This window comes from Scatophagus argus, chromosome 1, assembly GCF_020382885.2.
Source record: "Scatophagus argus isolate fScaArg1 chromosome 1, fScaArg1.pri, whole genome shotgun sequence".
Lineage (NCBI taxonomy): Eukaryota > Metazoa > Chordata > Actinopteri > Scatophagidae > Scatophagus > Scatophagus argus.
In genome coordinates, this window is record NC_058493.1 from 9,976,321 (window position 1) to 9,996,869 (window position 20,549).

Consider the following 20,549-nt stretch of genomic DNA (forward strand, 5'->3'; position numbering starts at 1 on the left):
ATGTCTCAGTGTGAGGATTTCAAGGTATTCTGAGGCTTGATGTTGCCCTGCCTTTTTAAAGCAGCAATATCTGTCTGAGGAAAATACTCTGGAATCAATCTGTAATTATAAAGAAAAACCTTCAAGCTGAATATAACAAAAAAATCTAAGGGCATGTAATACAAAGGCTAGAATAAGAGATTAAAACGAGACTGATCTCAGAGATACAAAGAATCCTGTCTTTTAAAAGCGCCAAACAAAGTGTCAGTGTAAGCTCAGAAGAATCTGACACTGTCCCTCCACATGGAATTTCTCCATTTTGTGTCACTTTAAAGTAAAAACCTCTCATACAGTATCACAGCAAAACTATCTAAACACATGTAAGGAACTGCTGATAATACAATAATGTTTTGAGTCATTGTACAGTAGTATGAGGAAACAGCTTATGTCTGTAGTCCCAGACATATACAGTATATACATAGTAAATACATAGTAATGTTATTGTAGCCATATTCATGCACTATGCTGTCTCATGGAGTGTCATTCCCCCCAAAGACTTGCAGAAATGGTAATAATGGATTTTCTTGCAGTGCATTCTCTTGTTTGTGGGAGAAGACATAAGTTGAAATCAGCATGTGTACATCAGGTTGTTTGTCTAGATCCTGATTTGGAGAGACAAAGTGAGTATTGACTGCTACACACTTGGAAGAATGTTGTCCTTTCTTTGGTCTTTGGCATATTGTGGTCAATATCCATGTAAGCATGTGTGGGGAAAATACCTTGCAAACTGCTGACTTTGATAACAGAGGAAATCTGATTCTGTCTGCATGCACTCTAGCAAGGTAAGCAGTAACCAAGCTGCTGCAAATCCCATATGAATGTGTTTACTAATGACTTGTTTCACAGAACATTTGTGTAAATGAGGGTCTCAGAGTGCAGTAGTGCTTTGGTAGTGCTCACAGACAACAACACACACAGTGTTGCCTTGCTAAGGAGCTCTGCTTGTAAGTATGTCTTTTGTGCATTCAGTGTACTACAAGCAACAAGGGGAATGAAGGGTGGAGAGAGGTGGTGATGTATGTTTGTGTGAGACTGTGTGTGTGTGTGTGTGTGTGTGTGTGTGTGTGTGTGTGTGTGTATAAGTCTGTGTTTGGTGAGAGAAGATTCTTGAACACTTTCCTGATTGACCTCAGCTTGATATTTCTTAAGGTGGGATATACAGAACACATTTCCTAACATATCCATCACATAAACAGAGAGTTATGTTCAATGTGAATTATGATTAATATTGTGTATTACTGGACAGTATATCCTGATTATTTGCTCACTGTGCCCTCAACAATACTCAGATTACTTATGGAGTGTTTTCTTTGTTTTTCTTGTTGTTGGTGTTGTTTTTAGCTTTTGCAGTAGGATTCAGTTAAAACAAACCTGTTGTTTGGTGTATGGATTGCATCACTGGTTCTTTGAGACAGGATGGCCCTGTTACCAATTAGGTAATTTCCCATCTGGACATGATTATTGAAATTTTTAAAGGTTTAAAGGCAAAGGAACAACATAACAAGATAACAAGCTTTTAAAACACCTGTGGTATACCATGTTGCTTCTGTCTATGCTTGTACAATATGGGAAAAGGATTTAAGCCCTTAAAAATTAAATATGTTATATGTCTGAATGCCTTTGAATTGTTCATGTTGACTCTGGAAGCTTCATGTAGGCCTGGCTGCTGCAGGCCAGGAAACATCACTAGCACTAGGGCCATGTGGGACCTCTCCTTAAAAAAAGTTTGAGATTTTTTTCACAGCCCATTGTAAGCAATCAGGCAAATAGAAGCTTGCAGTCGTGCAGTGCACAGGCACTTCTTTCTAGAAGGCGAGAGCAATGCTCAGTCTACTGACAGGCGAGCCAGCAGACAGACAAGGAGTCTGGACATATTCTCGTAGCACTAACAGACGGTAACACCACCAGTGAGTCTTCTGAAGCCCGCTTTCACTTTCCTGGGTGTTATTGCTTCTGAATGCACATTCAACTTGCTCTACTGCTGGCATTGAAGACCTTCAGATGCACTCAACCACAGGCTTACTTTTCAACCCTGCGTCAGTCTCAACCCTCATTCCAAAGCTGTACCCACGGGAGGAGGATACACATGTTTTATTGATAGAGCTACAGGTGGTTTGAGTTTGAGCTGCTGGTGGATTGGATTGGAAGGGTTTTTTTGTTTTGTTTTGTTTTTGGTTTTTTTTGGTTTTTTTTACCTGTGTGGTGGCGTCTTTGGAGCGAGTATGTTACCTATTGTTGTGGCATGTTTGGTATTCATCCTGCTGGGCTTGGGGCAGGCTCAGGTTGCCACACAGACACAGGGGCAGAGCCAGAGTCTGGGCCATGAGCAGGACAGCGCTGCCAGCCCCTGGAGGCAGGTGATTCAATGGGAAAACAATGGCCGGGTGTTTAGCTTGCTGAACAGTGGAGCTGAATATGTCCCTGCTGGAGCAGGGGCCCAGGACAGAGGTCCCAGGGTAGTCGTGGCAGATGCTCGTCTGCGTTCTTCACGTAGACCTCAGGGAGGCAATGTCCGCCGACAGGCTCCATCAAGGGGATCCTCTGACACTGTCCGTGGGCAGGCAAGGCATCCTTTTGGGTTTGGGCAAGTGCCTGATAACTGGAGACAAACTGCAGGCAGCACAGGTGGTAGCCAGTTCCATGTATCCTCTAGTACTCGCTTTCGGCCATCCACAGGCTCTTCATCTTCTTCGTCATTATCATCATCATCATCATCCTTTTCTTCTTCTTCTTCTTATAATATACCATCCTACCCACAGTACCCATTTCCACAAATTCCATTCCAACCCATACCTTATGACTCTAGTTTTGTGGAAGGACCAGTCAGGAGCTACGAGCCACCTTTTCAACCTGTTGTCGGTGGAGGATATGGTGGTGGAGGTCATAGTGCTGGACGAGGGTATACTGGAGGAGGGTATGGGGCGGGTCTGGCCCCCGTGCTCCCAGGCTCTCCCTCTGATTTTACTGATGATGGCTACCGCCACTACCAATCTTATGGCTATGGGCCTAATCCTGTGATGCCTGCACAAGCTGCCCAACCACCTTTTACAGATGGTCTTGACCACAGATACACTCACAGCCTTTACAACGAAGACTCAGCTCCTGCAGTTCCTGTCCCTGATGTCAACCAGGCTGCTCCTGTGATAGTGGACAGGACAGGACCAGCTGGTCAACTGCCGGTCAGGAGCCCTCAGTACGAGCAATTTCCTCCATTTGGAAGGCCCCAACCTCCTTTCCTGCAACCCATTCCTTCAGGCAGAAATTCTCCAAACTCTGCACTTGAGAACCCAAATATGAATGTCGGGAGTGTGTACCGACCGGAACAGAGAGGTACAGTAAGCTTTTTGTTTGGCTCTTGTGAACTAATACAATATATCCTTTATTTTCCTTTTTTAAGTTTCACCATATTCTGATAATATTAGACATTGTGATGCATGGGTGGGATGGCAATAGATGCAGATTTGGAGCAATGTGATTTCAAGAAAATTCATTTTCGTGAAAACAGGAAATCGTGTTAACTTGAGGGCATCCACCCAAGGTATTTCTTTCTTTGAGGCAGGAAAAGAAGAGGGTGCCATGTGATTTCTGTTATTGCTGGACTTATGAATGTGAAATATGTAAAACCCAGGGGAGTAAAGAGCTCACCACCCCCTCAAGTACACAATCATGGTTTTACGGTATTTTTCTTTCATGTGAGCCAGATATCTGAATCAATCAGAATTTAACAGCTGCTTAAAATTCAAACTCTTTTTCCGTTTACAAACAAAGCAAAGTGGATGCAAGGTTCATCTTTTCCCACTTGTGCGATTATTGAAACCAGGTGTTGAGCAAGCCCTGCCAAAGTACAGAGAATGCACACAAGAACCTCTGTGTTTGGGGAGTTCTGTGCTACATGAAAGTTGACTTGTTCATGGGGTGTGTGGAGTTTGGTAATGGTGGTGACCTCATATGGGGACTCGTGACAGGGGCTGTTGGTGTGCAGTGGCTGCCTCCTGGGCTTGTGGACAGGAGAGGGGAAACAAGGGAGGGGATACAGCACTGCACTACTCTCTGAGGAGGAGAGAGGGAGAGCGTGGAAAGTCCCTGTAACACATGGGGTCCATTTCTTCAGCTACAGGAAATCAAAGAAATATTTGGTCAGACTTCTAAGGGGAAGGAGTGTCAAAATATGCAATACAATGGCTTAAAATAGGTTCATGTTACATAGCACACAGCATGAGACATTTCACCTGAGTTTATTGTTAACGCTAAGCAAAAAATGATTTAGCTGATTGCAAAAAACATTTAAAGACTTCTGTGTTGTGACCGCCTGAGACTGTGTCTGGTCTGAGTTGAGAGGAAGTGAGGATCTCCAACAAGATTCTCAGCCTCCTAATAACGCAGATTTACCCTTTGTTTACTCAGTGGTCTGCCTGAGTGTGCAGTCATTTCTCTAGTGTGCTGTGAGCCCTACAACCATCATTCATTAGACACTCTAGAGCTGGGAGCCATTTCTACAGCCCAAAAAGCCAACATGTGTGCAGATGCCTCAGTGCTTACAGTAATCATTGTGATAAAGATTCTGCCTTAGGGAACTGTTGAAAAGCTGACATTTTTATTGCATTGCTTCATGGCATGGTATTAAGCTGTTAAAATATTATACTAAGCATGTGATCTACAAGTTTAAAATTTACTTGAAATTAAAGTCAGCAGACAAGCACATTTATAACACTATTGTTAAAGGAAATGTTGCCTCCTATTAAAGGCAGTAAAGTACAAAGGACACACTGATAAATCAAAATAAACATCTATTTCAATGGCCAGGCTGAACATTAAATAATACAAGTAAATTCAAATTCAATGTGTTACGTGATATGTGGCCTACTAAGGTCAGCACATAATAATACAGCTAAGTAAACAAAGCTTGAATGCAGGGTTAGTGTGCATCAGCAGATGGCAACGGTAACATGAGCGACCAAAGCATCCAGATAACGGCAAAGATTAAGTTCAAGGCAGTTCAACAAGTTTTCCGTCCAAAGCCACAGAAATTGATTTTAGCTGTCCAATGTTCCCAGAGTCACATACAGGAGACAGGGCTTGATCCACAGCCAAAGCTAGACGGTGATAGTAGTCAAGAGTGTAGTATAAAGAGAGCACAAACCCTACGTACATAATCATACAAAATGTTAAGCAGTGACATCCTTACTCCCTATGTGCAAAACTGGAGAAACTCATCAAGTTTACAAGTGGCTTTTCTCAACTCACATCAGCTTTAACATCATTCAGTAATGCACTTTTGTTGTTAAACAACTAGAGTAGTTTGTAATGGGACAATCACATTAAGCCATCTCTACTTGTCATGAGCTGCGCAACACCAGCTCTACTGCTAAGGCTGAAGAAGTGGAAGTTGCACTCCTGAATTTTAGCTTTTATGTTTTGTATTTATGTCATTTGCTTAAAAATCACTGAGTGGATGTAAACACTGAAATATCACAAAAATTATTTTTACACTTGGCTGTGGTGGAAAAGTTGGTTTATCGATAAAGGCAAACTATGATTAAATCATACCACGTTTATTAACCATTTGACTTGACCATCAAGTGAAGCTTCTGAAAAAGCCAGCAAATGGAAACATCAGATTTGTGCGGAATGATAAGGAGACTAATATTCCTCAAAATAGTACATAATGCAAAATGCCACATTTCCATTTTGTGTTCTACATTGTTTTTAGTAGTTATTTAATTTAATCATGGTGCTGCTTTCTTCTTCTGCAATGGATTAATGGCATTTAATGGGAAAATTAGTGACACAAATATTTTGTCTCGATGAACTAACTCTTGATAGTCACATGCTAGTAGTGTATGAAAATGCAGATTAATTTGCATTTTATTTTGCCGATTTTGTTGAAATTTGGTTTCAAAATTCAAGTGATATATCAGTTGATTGAAGGCAGTTCATTCGATGTTAGCAGCACTGTAAGCCAACTTTCACCTCAGTCTTTCTTACTCTCTTACCCACAAGCAATCATAGGTGAGAGTAATTAGACCATAGTTGTGCAGATTAACCCATTAGATCAGTAATTGCAGTAGTTCCTACATTAGTTTAAGCATGATATGTTCAACTTAAGGTAAACACTGTTGGAATCTCACTATTGGTGAAATTATTCTATTGTATGTCAACTGACCACCAACAATGGCTGATGATCATGCAATTAGACAATATAATAATTACCTTATGTAATAACTAGAGAGCATAGAGTATAAACCACCGGATAAATAAAGCTATGGAAGTGCTGTAAAGTATATCCTTACTCATGAAATGTTGTTTTGGTTTTACTTTTTAAATAAGCTCAATGAATTTCTAGCATTCCAGTCTGTCTGCAGCTAACAGCCTATAGCCTATAGAGTATCTCGACAGGGAGCCCTCATGTCTTCTATTACTCTGTATTAGATGGTATAAAAAGCATGGCAAGACTCAGTTTCTTTTCTCCATGCCCCACTTAGAGAGTAATGTGTGGCTTTGTCACATGCTGTCGAGAGCTGATCAGCTTTGGCTTCTCTATACACTTTATCCCCCTGAAAGAGACCCAATTTCACATTTCAAAAGATTAGGGGCCAGAGAACAAAGTCTTTATGGAGGATAAAAAAAAAAAAAGAAAGAAAATATGGTTGAAGTGCTTTTGGAAAAACCTCAGCGTTTCACACTGGTCTTGCAGTGTTTACATGGTCGACCACAGGAAGCTTCGCCCTGTCCTATATGTTTGCCTCAGAGAGGGCTGTCAGATGAGATGTTTACACAAGACCCACAACGGCAAAGCCCTTATTTAAACTTCCAGCAAGGAAAGCAGGACTTACCTGGTTGTTAAATGCTGGGCAAATAGAAAATAGGAAATTTCATATCTGGTTATCATAAACAGACTGCAACTAAAGGCCTTCATGTTAGCCCAAAATCAAAGGATAGCAATGCATTCTTTCATCATCTATTTTCCTTGACTTAAGCTTGCTGCAAGTGAAATTAAAGATTGTACATAATTTTTGTGATTCTATGAACTCTCTCAGGCTTAGAGGTCAGATAGTTTGACTTTCAGTTGCTTGAACAAGCTCATATTAAAGCGTGTCTGGCCTTTGTGAGCTAAATACAGAGGGGTGATAAGCTACACCAGAGGCCCTTGTTGGCATGGCCTCTAGTGGAAACAGGGCAGATAGACATTCATTCTGACAACTCAGGCCTGCTTTTTTTAACTTGTTCCTCAGGTTTTCTGACAGACTTGGTCAATTGCCCACTTTAAAAACAGCCGTGGTGTGTGATCACCACGGCTGCACTTTCTCCCTCTCCGTGTCTCTCTCCAGCTTTCTTCCTGTATCCCTGTGCACTTATGTTTTGCTACATCTCTTCATCTCTGTCACTTGTTTGCAGAAACCAAAGTATAAAAAACACGGACTGCATTGCAATGAGCACCCTGGGCCCTACGATACTGCAGCTCAGATATTTTCTAGTCTAGCCTTATCCCCAGTAGATCTGACTAGTCATCCCACATTTACTATATTAAAGGGTGAGCTGAAGTGACACATTCATTTTAGGGTTAGTGTCATCGGAGATCACATCACATCAGCCAAGAAGGCAAGAAATTATTGGAATAAATATTTCTCCCTAAAGACAAGATGAATTTGGTGAGAGGCAAATTGTTCAACACTTAAAGTTAATATATTGCAAGTGTAGCTAAATATGTCTTAGATTTTGGGGATTTTGCACACTAGAGGCCCAAATATGACTGTGTTCTCTCACCCCAAATTCACCCCTGTCTGAGAGGCCTATGGAGCAAAAGTGTCTCATTAGAAAACCACGATAATAATCTGGTATGTGCAGTAATTAGTGGCCAGTAGCTCTCTTTCTAAAGTAACCCTGTCTTGAACTGTGAGTCCTGTCACTGCATCATATCCTAAATCAGCAAAACCAAATATCAGCTAATAAGATACTCATGATGGATATGCAAGGGTTCTTCTGTCTCTGGGGTATTTACTGGAAGTTTGCGGATAGGCTGGGATTCCAAAAGATGAAAAGGTGACCTGTCACGGATTACTGACCATTGGTGTAGTTTGTTATCTTACACACTTACTAACACTGTTTGAGTAAGGTGTATGTTATTTTTTGATTTAAAATTTCTCTTTGAGTAATCTTGTTTTCAGTATTTGGTACAGATTTGTTTACTTTAACTTCTTGAAACAAGGTTATGTGTGATTCAAAGCAGCTCAGGGACAGTCTAGGCTGAGCAAAGTCTTTATCATTTCAGGTTTGCCTGACCTGGTTCCTGATCCCAACTATGTCCAGGCCTCCACATACATTCAGAGAGCTCACATGTATTCTCTCCGCTGTGCTGCTGAAGAAAAATGTCTGTCAAGGTAAACCCAGTTCTGGACGTCCTTTACGGTTCATGTTCATTTATTTATCTCTCTCTCTCTCTCTGATCGACGGAAGGGGGTCTCATCAAACTCAGATTTCATTGTAACGAGGCCCTGCTGATCAAATATGAATCGAGCTACTCGACTGGACTGCCTATTTCTCACCTAAAATATTTTCAGAAACATATTTTAGAGTGCTTACCTGTAATAGAGAAAATTTGTGACCAGGAAGCGCCTCCACATTGTTTCCTGTATTGTAGGAACAACAATTTGTCAAACGGGGGAAGTGCTGATCAAATATGATCTTGTTCATTGCCTATTTCTTGCCTAAAATATTTTTCTTAAAACATGTTTCAGTGTGCTTTTTAGCTGTAATATGAGATTGTTTTTACCAGCTGCCATACCGTTTCCTGTTTCAAACTGGACAAGTCAGAACTCAGCATTGCCCACATCCTGGCCATATCCGGACAACCTGGGATGAGACTGGGTTGTTCGACAAAATCCTAATTTCTATCAAAGGTTTCTATTTTTTTTACACTGCACAGCAGTATCTGAAAGAAATAATGAAAAAAGATGACCAACAGCACAACATGAGTGAATTAAATCCTGGTCACCTTCGGGGATACAGGCTATCGTTAGTTTCATTTCTCTTTGTTGTTGGATAGCATCCCCCGAGCCCTGGTCCTGGGCCTTTTGACTGCCTCTGCACTAAGGACACCATTGAAATGATGGAAGTGTGCTGTCCCCATGGCTGCTCTATTTGCCCTCTTCCCATCACAAGCACAGCCATCCCTCAAAGCCCTTTCATATCCTGTCTGAGTTTGCAGCAATCACAGACAGATGGGCTGTAGTAATTTGCCATACACTCCATTGTCAACAACAGTCACAAGACAAATAGCTTAGATCTTCAATGGTGTTGTGAACTCGAAGTTGTGCCTCCTCTTTCACACAAAAAAGTGATTCGTGCAACAGAATGTTCCTTCTCCTAATGTTGAAACGGTGCTCTTGGAGAGGTGGTTGTTATCTGTAGAATGAATTATTTAGTAGATACACTCCTGCCTCAGAGCCTTTCCAGCCTTGCTCTTTTTTCTTCCCTTGTTTTAGTTATGAGAAACAGACATGCTGACATTCTTTTTGCAGCTACTTTTGCAGTTTCCCTTACCATTTTTTTTATCTTAATGTATGTGTCCATCATTCAGCACTGCCTATGGCCCTGAGACAACTGACTATGATGTAAGGGTCCTGCTGCGATTCCCACAGAGGGTGAAGAACAAGGGGAAAGCTGACTTCATGCCTAACAGACCACGTCATACCTGGGAGTGGCATAGCTGTCATCAGTAAGTACTTAATAGAAAACAGATTTTTACCCAGTCAACTAGTTATGCTTTACAGGCTATAATATCAACCTTTGTGGTAAAGTGATAACCAGCAACAGCATTTTATGTAAATCTGATTTTATTCCCACAAAGGCATAGGTTGGTATATGCTCAACCACTATTAAAGGTTACAGCATTGTTGTTAATTGGACAGATCTGGATGGTAGTTTCTACCATAATACAGATACTAAAAGTTTTGTGCAATTTGAGTCCATTTCTAGCAAGTTTATACAGTGCATGTCTTTGTCATTTGACCTAGAATGAAAGCAGATTGTGTATTATAATGCCTTATAAGAGCTGTATTGTGCCCTAGCCAGTCATACTGCAATAAAAAAACAAAATTTCCCTTGTTTGCCAAGAAGGTACAGATAAATTTCAGTTTCCCGATCTAAAGAGCAGAGCAGAATCAAACCCTTTGAGCCACCCCATTGTGAAATGCCACAGTAGAATGATATACTAAAAATTCCACATTACATAAAAACAGTGTTATTTAGCTTGTGGGTCTGACCTGTTTAGCAATGCGTTTGTAAATGGATGGAATTTGTAAATGTACAGATATCAGTTGATTTGGAGAGCCAGTCATGGCAGATCTCTGGGGGACTGCTGATGAGGTGTTTTGTGGGGTATTGTCATTGTTTTACACGATGTTATATTCCAAATAGACTGTCTTGTATCTCAATTTCAGCAAGTCCGCCCACTGACGCGAGTGCCAGGCTCTGCATTACTGTCCTCATCTTACAGGAATGTTGACCAGCTGTTAGGAGATTGACAGTGTTGTTCCTGTCTGACATCAGCCTGTTTTTACACAGTGGTTCCCAGGAGGCAGAAAGCCAAGGCAATCATTCCACTGCCTGTGTGATCAGAATGACAAATCAGTCCATTTTTCTTGTCAACCTTAGACACACAGTTGCAAAAGTATGATGGCATGGATATGGGTTACTGGGACAGAGTGTTTGTTAACAAAGAAATCTCTTTAGGGGAAGAAAATCTCTTGCCCAGATTCTTACAATAAACTTCACTGCCCTATTTCTGTTGAATATGCTGTGTATTTGACAGTTTTCCTTTCATTACATTTACCCCTGTGTTTCTCATGGGAGTGTTAGGAGAAGGGAAAGAAACAGCATCCTCTTGAGTATTATGGGCTGTGAAAATGCTGCAATTCTGAATGTTTTTTTTTACTCAAAAAGAGCACACAGACTTGCAAACAGAACTTATTTTTCATAAACCTTTATTAAACTACGTGACCTGAGTGGTCAAAGATCATGGCTGCTATTTGTGTAGGTGCTTGGCCAAATATCTTCATATCCTTGCTGCACTTTGTTGGAAGCAAATGTCAGGTCACTGCTAAATAGTTCTCAAATAACCTACTGTAGTTCTCTGTGTTTTACAACTGAAGCTGTGATCTTAGGAAGTCTTGTTTGTTGCAACACAAGTGGAAAATGACTCATGACTATGGATAAGGATTTGAATATTTTGTATATTACGGCTACAAGTTATTCTTGTTAAATCCTGTATGTGTCCTTCCAGCACTACATTCTCTGTAGTTGACATAGTCAGTGAAGGGATCCAAGAATCCAAGTAGGCAGGGGACCTTTCCAGGCAATTCGTAGTCCAGCACCTCCCATTATGTTTCTCTGCTTCTCGCACTCTTTCATTCTGTTTCACATATACACACACACACACACACACACACATGTTCTGTAGATAATCATCTCAAGACTGCCACTGTAAGGAATGCCCTTTTTGGGAATACAAACACAAACTCATGCATTTCCAAAATGCATGTGTGCCCATGTAGCCTAACATGTACATAAGATAGACAGATGAGTAATTTATAGCCATAGTCACAATAAAGAGTGTGTTCAGCCTCAGATAACAGCAGACACATTTATACCTGAGAGCAGCTCATAACTGATTGCCTCTCCTATGGAAAGAATGAGTCTTTAAATGGTCACTTGCTTCATCAGTGGAAAGTACCCACTTTTCCTTCCAAGTCATCCTTCAATCTTTAATGACTGTTCCAGTAAAAGCCGCTGCTATGTTGAAACATGGGCTATGAAGTAAGGCGAGAGGGCAATATTTATATAGTTCGAGTTTGTCTGACTGTACAAGATTCAGTGTTTACCTCACCTGCTACAACAACTAAAGTGAACACCATGTAAGTATGCTGTATGGAGCAATTCAAAGTGGAGCTAATAGGAGCAGCAGTTTTCAACAGTTTTACTGTCTCATATAATCATTACTGTGATGGATTGAAAATATTTGTGCCCCATAGCACAAGTGTCATCTGAAATTTTGGGCTAACCCCACTCTATACTGTGTTCAAATCCATAGAAACACATAGTATTTATTTATTTATTAATTTATTTTGGAGTTGTTGTTCTTGATTTCCAAATCAGTTAAATAATGGAAAAATTGACAGTCTGATAGCATATGGACCGGCTCACTGACAGAGTCATTCAGTGAGTGTGACTTTGGTTCATATTCAGATTCAGTTGAGGTGATCAGTGGCCATGTGCATCCAGGCTTTCCTAAGCTGCTAAAGCTGTGCAAATGAACACAAACACACATACTGTGATACACACACACAGGTATGTGCACATGAAAATAACTACTCACATGCACTCAAACACCTCAGATCTTACAGACTGATACAAGCTAATTAACAACATTCATACATCATTAGGGTGTTAATGTCGTGTTTCAGCAATACCTTATTGTCTCCATTAATTAGTATCCATTGTCCTTTGATACTTTATTATGTCTTCAGTCAAGGTGCAACCTCACTTACAAAAAATGTGAACAGATGAAGTTAACAGGTTGCTTATACACTCTATTTGAATTTAAAATTTGAAATTACACTTTCACTTGGATAAGCTATATTTAAATAAAACAGTAATGTAATTACAACAGATGTTTCAACTAAATAAAGTGATAATAGTTTCTGCTTTAGTACTGTCCCTTTGGTACGCACGGCATAACAGATAACTTCTGCTTGTTCTGACAGGCACTACCACAGTATGGATGAGTTCAGCCATTATGATTTACTGGAGGTCAGCACTGGCCGTAAAGTGGCAGAGGGGCACAAGGCTAGCTTCTGTCTGGAGGACACCACCTGTGACTTTGGTCACCTGAAGCGCTATGCTTGTACCGCTCACACTCAGGTAACACAGCTAACAGAATGACATTATGACAATCTATTTTATATTCATTTGTCACTCATAAAACTTTTAATATACTTTCTTTGATCAATATACATCCATTGTAGTTTGCTATTATAGACCAGTGTTTACTTTTATTTTTTATTGTGATGGGTATTATGTGACAGATTTATTAGTCAAGCCTTGTTTTCTTGGTTGTTACATCAACAGCTTTTCTATTGGCCTGCTTATGTTTATTACAAAATATTATATTTACCTTTTGACCATTTACATAAAACTGCAACTGTGTTGGATTCAGATCAGTATGCAGTTATGAGCATCTCTCCTCCCCTCTGCTTCTTCAGGGTCTGAGTCCAGGCTGCTATGATACATACAATGCTGACATTGACTGTCAGTGGATTGATATTACGGACATCCAGCCTGGAAACTACATACTAAAGGTATGAGTCTAGTGAGAACTGGATATGACAGGTTTGTGGACAACACAGGGTCACTTATCATCTAAGACAGTGACTGTCTGGGACACCAAAACACATTGATCAGGGATATAAAAAAGTTATCTAGTTAGTAAATATTTTAGATTTTTAGTCATCTGGAGTTTTTCAGGTTGCAGCTCTTGAGGCACTGATATCCTATCAATCTTATTGTCTGTTTTTCATGTATATTTTATTTAGTCAGTGTGGCTGCAAGATCTACACACAAAAGATCTATAGAGTCATTAGAGTTTTTTTGTTAATACTGAATTCTGTAAAATATTTTTCAAATTTTTTGAGAACATAATGCAGTCATTTGAAAACAAACTGTGTTTACCAAGACTGTTTTATGTTCTGGAGCACATGTAGTAAAATGTCTTATACAGGCTTATACAGTTCCTCACAAAGTGATCAATTTCACCCTTTCCTTGCTTGTGAACAACTACCTTTCCAGGATGCCTTTCATACCCAATCATGATACTATCATGTGTTACCAATGAACCTGTTTACCTATGGAATGATCCAAGCAGCTGTTTTTGAGTAGTACACAACGTTCTCACTCTTTTGTTGTCCCTTTCACAACTGATCTGAAACATGCTGCTGGCATCAAATTCAGAGTAAACATATATTTGCAAAATGAATTACAATGATGTTCATGGTTGTAAATATTAAACATATTGTACTGAGTACATCAAATGGATTAGCTAACTATTTTACAACCTTTTGGGGTTGTAATATGGCATTAACCCCAATCTCACCTCACTCGTATTGTTACAACAGCACAATGTGTTTGATTAAACATTAATGTTAACATTTCAGTTTATCTTTTCATTGTTCAATACAGGACTATACACGGGTGGTCCAATGGGCATTATAAGCCTCGTCTTGTTTAATTTAAACATGACGACAACATGGAGGGAACTTGTAACTTTATATGAAGACCCTTTTTCTCTCAAATTTCCATGGTCTTATAAATGAGTCCACATTGCCATTTTGACATTTCAGACTTGGCACAACATCAATCAAACACTCCATTTCCTTTTTATCTGCTTGCACCTTTCAATAATTTTAAATAAAAGTCTCTGTTTTGTAGGTTTTTTTGCTGACAAATAGTCTATATATCTTTGTCTGTATACCTTCTGTACTTTGTCTCTCAGCTCCAGGTCAATCCCAAGTTCTTGGTGCTGGAATCAGACTTTACCAACAATGTGGTCAGGTGTAATATACATTACACGGGACGGTTTGTTACAGCAACCAACTGCAAGATAGCACAGTAAGTAAGATACAAAGTCTGAACTTTTATCACATAGTAATGGCAGTTGATTATTAATAATTTAGTGGGAGAGTTTTACATTTATTTGCAATGTTTTTAATGTGCTGCTTGTTTTTACAAGTGAAAGCTTTCAGACATTGTGTTTTTGTTAAATGGGAAGTAAGAAGTGTTATCATCACATGAGTTACTCTGAATCACATGACTGAAAGGCAGCTAAATGCAGTTTTATGAAGAGCCTCACAGTGGTTTGAATTACTTAGTGGACTTAATGGGTTCCTTGCTAAAATATTTGATGATTTAATGAATGATGTTCTCATTCTGTAGTTAAGATTAATACCCTCTGAAACTTTTATATCTTCCATCAAAGGGAGTTCTAAGAGTGTTGAGCTTTTAAATAGTGCTATTAGAGAGTCATTGTGCTCAGAATTTCTTTCATATCCCAGTGGAGACTGGATATACATGAACAAAGCATCATTAGGTGAAAAGTAGCTAAAACCCTGGAGTCCCAAGTAAATTCTCAACAATCCAGACAAAAGTAGACAAAAGTATGTTCAATGCATGCTGCCTACAAATGGAATGAAGTCCAAAAATATGAAGTTACATTTTCCTGTTTCACTGGCACATTTTAAATGTTTGTTCTTGCATATTTGTGATGATGTTGTGTGTTGTGTTTGTGAATTATCTGTGTCGCTGTCTTGGTTTAAACTATATATGTTTGTTTTGTTTTGTTTTTTGTAAAAGAATTCCCAATCTAAATGAGACTGTTTAAATTAAAAATTAAAGAAATAAATTAATTAAGAAGCACCTCTGCTGATAATCTCCCTCAGTTTCACAGTGAAAGATACACATAAAAATGTGTATGCTAAATTACTTTCACAGTTATTGAAAGCTGGTTATAGGTACTTGTTCTAATAACATTATTAGGTTCTATGAGTACTATTTCTGTAATTAAAGTCTGATATTTGAACAGTTGTTTAATTGGAAAATGAATCCACTCAGATCATGTTACATTTTGAGACACATTTTCTGCTCATTGTGATACGAGGAGTGAAAATTAAAAAATAGTAATCTGATACATAAACTAAAAACACATAAAATTGAATACATTTTAATTTGAAATAAAATACATAAGTATACATCTTAATAAAAGAGCATGAGAAAGTACTTTGATTAAAGGTCTCAGTGCAGCAACACAGGAATTAATAGTCATTTTTTTAATAGTAATTCTCTTCCATTGCATAGCTTTGCCCAATCAGAATACATAACTAGGCATGTGGGATTTGTTCACATACTGTAGTGCTACTGTAGCAAGCACAGTACTCATATTTTTTCATTTAAATAATGTGGAGTGTGGTGTCTTTTTTATCCTTTCCAAAACCAGAAATACAAGAGCAGAAGTGTAAGGAACTGACTGAACAATGTGTTTATCAGTTACAGTCATTAGCGCATCTGGCTAACTGGGTTCCTACCTACAGTAGTACCCAAGCATTACTTATGAGGCCAAGAAGCCATAACTGACTACATTTGTAGGTCACAGGTAAAGCAAAAGAAGACATTTCAAGACTAGCTCACCTACTGTGTAAATTTTCCTCAATGAATCAGGAAATGAGTATTCACTGTTGTAAGAGTTGTAAGCAACAGAGAAGATCTCTTCTTGTTTGTGATAATGGTCTGTCCATTTTCTTTGGTCAAAGTCCGTATCAGATGGACTGATTCTTTGGTAACGATAATCAAACTATGAGTGAAAAAAGAGAATCTTCTTGGTATTACAGTATGAACAGCAAGCTTGTGTAATATGACAGAAAAACAAATGTGAACAGAGAACAGCATTTTGGAACTGCATGAACGTATTTGTAATTTCATGGGGTAGAAAATCCTTCATTATGTGCTGTATCTCCAGTTCCTCTAACGAAAGTGTTATTTGTTGTGTGTTTATTTTGCAGGTCCTGATCAGGCACTGGAAGGCTGCCATGCTAGAGTGACCCTGATTGCTATTCCATTGAAATGTGAATGGAATCCATTTGTTGTTGGTTCATTGTTGATGTTGTTTGTCTCTAATATTTTGTGCTGTCCTGGCATTCTGGGCCCATGGAAAATAAATGTTCAACTGGCACTGATCAAAATGTGGGGTTTAAAGACACATGCTAACATGAGTCATTGCATAATGTGTACGGTAATGAATCAGCAGTTCACATCCCTGCTATCCACATTACTATATCCTATCAACTAATTTTTTTCATATTGCAGCTCTATCCTGCTTGGTTAATGTTAGGACACATCATTGACTTTCAAAAGAGGTGTTAACTGTATCTACACACAAAAAGTCTTTGCACACCTCCAGCTCTGCTGAATTATAAATAAAGCGTGAAATGGTGCTGGTGCTGAAATGAGTGGTTCCAGACATGCCAGGGTTCAGCTGCAATCCAACAAATAAAATTAGGGGACAAAGTCTTCCCAGGTGCATCCATCCATGCAGTGTGGGGACAAACAGAGATGCCCAGTGACTCAGAAGAACTATAATGTGTTAGTTCTCTCTCTCTCTCTCTCTCTCTCTCTCTCTCTCTCTCTCTCTCTGTCTGTCTCTGTCTCTCTGTTCACTGCCTCAGCAGGTCAGGCTGGGATACTGTGATTCTTTGGGCACATCCTGTTTAATGTTGTGTTAACAGAAAGAGGAAGACAGCAGGTCATATTTGTATTTGTCAACTCCATCAAATTATAAATCAACGTAAAGACAGACTGTCACTACTGGGCGCTTTACTCTAAATCTTCACATTTCCGTGTTGTGTCCCCATTTGTCCTTTCTTATTTCAGGAAAACAGGAACAGGAAGCTCAACTGGCAGAAAAGGGTGCTTTCCAGATAACAAGACTCACAATATGTAAGCTATATGTTTACAATGTCTTGCAGTCTCTTCTTCAACTACCAACACTGGTCAGATGGCACATAGGTCATCTATGTCACCTTTTGAAGAATGTATATACAAATATTCCACTGATGCATGACTTAAATGATGGCAATTACTTTGTTTGTAACTGATTGTACTTTGTTTATCCAGTTTGACCTTTTACTGTAATATATACACTTTTGATAGTCTGAATTATTCAATTAGTATGTGTTGTTGGAAAAAACACTACTGCTACAGACTTAGTACTATAATGCAGAGCGTCACAATGACATCTCTACCTACCTCTCCAACTGAGTGGCCTGTTGTTTCTTGTTCATTGTTTGGTTTCCAGCGGAACTGCATTGCACTGTGGCCTCCCAACATTCTGTTGCAGCACATAGCTAAAAACCCTCAAAGTTATTAACTGTATCAAAGAGGACACAATGTTAGATGCAAACAATCACTGACTAATTTTTCAAAAGACTTAAAGTTATAATCCTTAAAATTTCAGTCCTGGTTGGTGCAATACTACACAACAATCCATGAGCAGCTACTTTTGCAGAATTAAAGTAGATGAGCAACTCGGATATACATTTAGAGTATAACCAAACAAACTCTTGTTTTCCAAAACAAAAGAATTAATTAATTCTTGCTGAACACAGGGCGAGTAGTTTTTCACATAAGAGGAAGGCACAGTAACAGGAGTTGGTCACATTGATGGAAAGCTGGAGTTGTACAGCTTGTTGCATGGAGCTCTCCGTTAAAAGCTTATTCTGCTGGGGCCTTCTTGTTTTATCAGTCCTTTCAATATTTAAAAAGTGATCTGCTGTCCAAAATTGCCATTTTCTTCCTTTGTAGAAGCACTTTTTGACAACGTTGTTAAGGCTTATTTTGATGACAAAAATATTGTATTTCCCTGCTTTACCATACAAGTCAGAACTGGCTGAACATGTAAAGAGAGTTAACCATAATGATGATATGTCTGAGATAAAATTACACTGGTTTGTATGCATGCATTGTTTCTTCATGTGTAGGGAGGAAATTTAAATCCATTGCAGGGCTGGTGGAACCTGCCACTAACAACTGAAACTATGATACACAAAGATAATTTCTGAATGTAAATACATTAAATGGTAATTGACATGGCAGAGATGCCATCGTAATTACATTGAATAAACATTTAAAAATTATCAAAAAGGGGCTTCAATATATGAAAATCTTAAGAATTATGATTTATGAATAAATATGTTATAAATATACTATACAGTATACTATAAATATTATTACTGAAGTTAAACTTTTTTTGCAGTAACAATCTCTTCTCTATGTATTGATCAAAAATGACATTGCCGCAAAATTAGTTTGACACGATTAAATTTGGTTGAATTTTATATTTCACTGGTTCCATTCTACAGTTTCAAAGGTTTTCTTATAAAAAGAATGCTTTAAATGCAAAATAGGTCTAGTCGTTGGTATCCAGAATTGCCCATAGCACACGTGGCTTTTATATTTTACTGTAAATTGTCAGTTCTTTGATTTGGTTTTGATAGCTTTTGATCATGCTGTACACTCACTGAAAAGATGCAACAACGTGTGATTCTGACATTGAGTGGAATGACAGCACAAGCGTAGGTGATAGTTATACAGTGTCTTTGACATGTGGTGATAAAATTTGTATTTTTGTAAGAGTGAACGCCTGTCAAAAATGCCCAATACAATAAATACATTTACACAATTGCTGTGTATATGTAATGGAATATGAATGCTATGCACCACTCTTAGAACAATGGGTCACTCTACTTCATATGAGCCCACATCTGCAGGTTTATATAGAATACATATTGGTAGATTCAAAGGAAATGCTGTATGACAGGTGTGACAAGTTACTGAGATCACCTCCTTCATAAAAGATTAGGTGTGGTATGTTTCATGCATTAAGGCATTGGATGGTTCTGTATGTGATTTTGTCATGCATGATTCAGGCTGAGATGGAAATCTGATATTTACGAGTACAGAAAAATACACACTGCATACACAATGCCTGCAAGCACCAAACAGTGAATGCAGCATCTGGGTGATGGTACCTCTGCGATGCATAAATACATCAGTCACATTAGTTTTCATGTTTAGTCGAGTCTCCACAATCTGACAGGTTGAGATGCATGTATACATCCTGAAAAGTAATCTAATCAGAGCTTATTTCAATCATTGTCACACACAGTCCAAAGTTTTTTGTTGCCAATGACATTTCATCTGACTTCTTTCACACAACTGAAACCAGTCACATTATGCATGAAGAGTAATTACGTGGAAGATAATACCATGGGCAACAGCCCTGTGATTGACTGGTCCGTGGTGTACCCCGCCTCTCACCCATAGTCAGCTGGGGTAGGCTCCAGTCCCTCCGCGACCCTGACGGATAAGCGGTATAGAAAATGAATGAATGAATAAATAAATAAAGAACTACACAAAAAAGTAATGTTCTCTATTTTATCAGGAAAGTAAGGAAATTGTTCATTATAACCAAATAGTAATAATGACTGGAGGAGAGTTGGTAATGTTGTACCACATCGTCATTTGGAAATTGAGCACTAATGAACATTACTTACAGAGTGCTTACAAGTGTCATCACACTTTTGTGACTGGAAGTCAAAAGAGTATGTGGTCATTTTGCAGAGAAAATCATTCAACTGTGAACAGAAATTACAAGCTCTAAAGAAATAATCTATTTCAGGAGATTCACTTTCCAAAAAAGTCAGTTCAGGCTCTAAAGAACAAGACAGAGAGAACAATTGGAAAGAAAACAGAGGAAGAGAGAGAGGACCTTAAAGCATGTGCAAATACAAAAAAGTGCACGGATGCACAAAGTCAAACAGAAAATAGGGAGCTTGAATAGTAGATTTTTAGTTTTAGTCTTATTCTGTCCAGCTGTTTGCCTGCATGCTAATAGAACTTTTAATTTCACA

General features: G+C 38.8%; 1 protein-coding gene across 2 annotated transcripts; it reads left to right on the top strand.

The window, feature by feature from the left end:
* The first annotated feature begins 1,807 nt into the window (after positions 1 to 1,807).
* loxl1 (lysyl oxidase-like 1) lies at positions 1,808 to 19,900 on the top strand. 2 transcript variants are annotated; one of them, XR_006841902.1, is made up of 8 exons: positions 1,808 to 3,369; positions 8,309 to 8,417; positions 9,617 to 9,754; positions 12,801 to 12,957; positions 13,299 to 13,394; positions 14,585 to 14,700; positions 16,644 to 16,706; positions 17,512 to 19,900. XR_006841902.1 is itself a non-coding variant. In XM_046375722.1 (7 exons), exons 1-7 carry the CDS (start codon positions 2,262 to 2,264, stop codon positions 16,648 to 16,650), a joined length of 1,731 nt encoding a protein of 576 aa, XP_046231678.1. In that variant the 5' UTR covers positions 1,808 to 2,261; the 3' UTR covers positions 16,651 to 16,707. The 2 variants fall into 2 exon arrangements, 1 of the variants encoding a protein (XP_046231678.1); XM_046375722.1 differs by lacking the exon at positions 17,512 to 19,900 and having other exon boundaries at positions 16,644 to 16,707.
* The last annotated feature ends 649 nt before the right edge of the window (positions 19,901 to 20,549 follow it).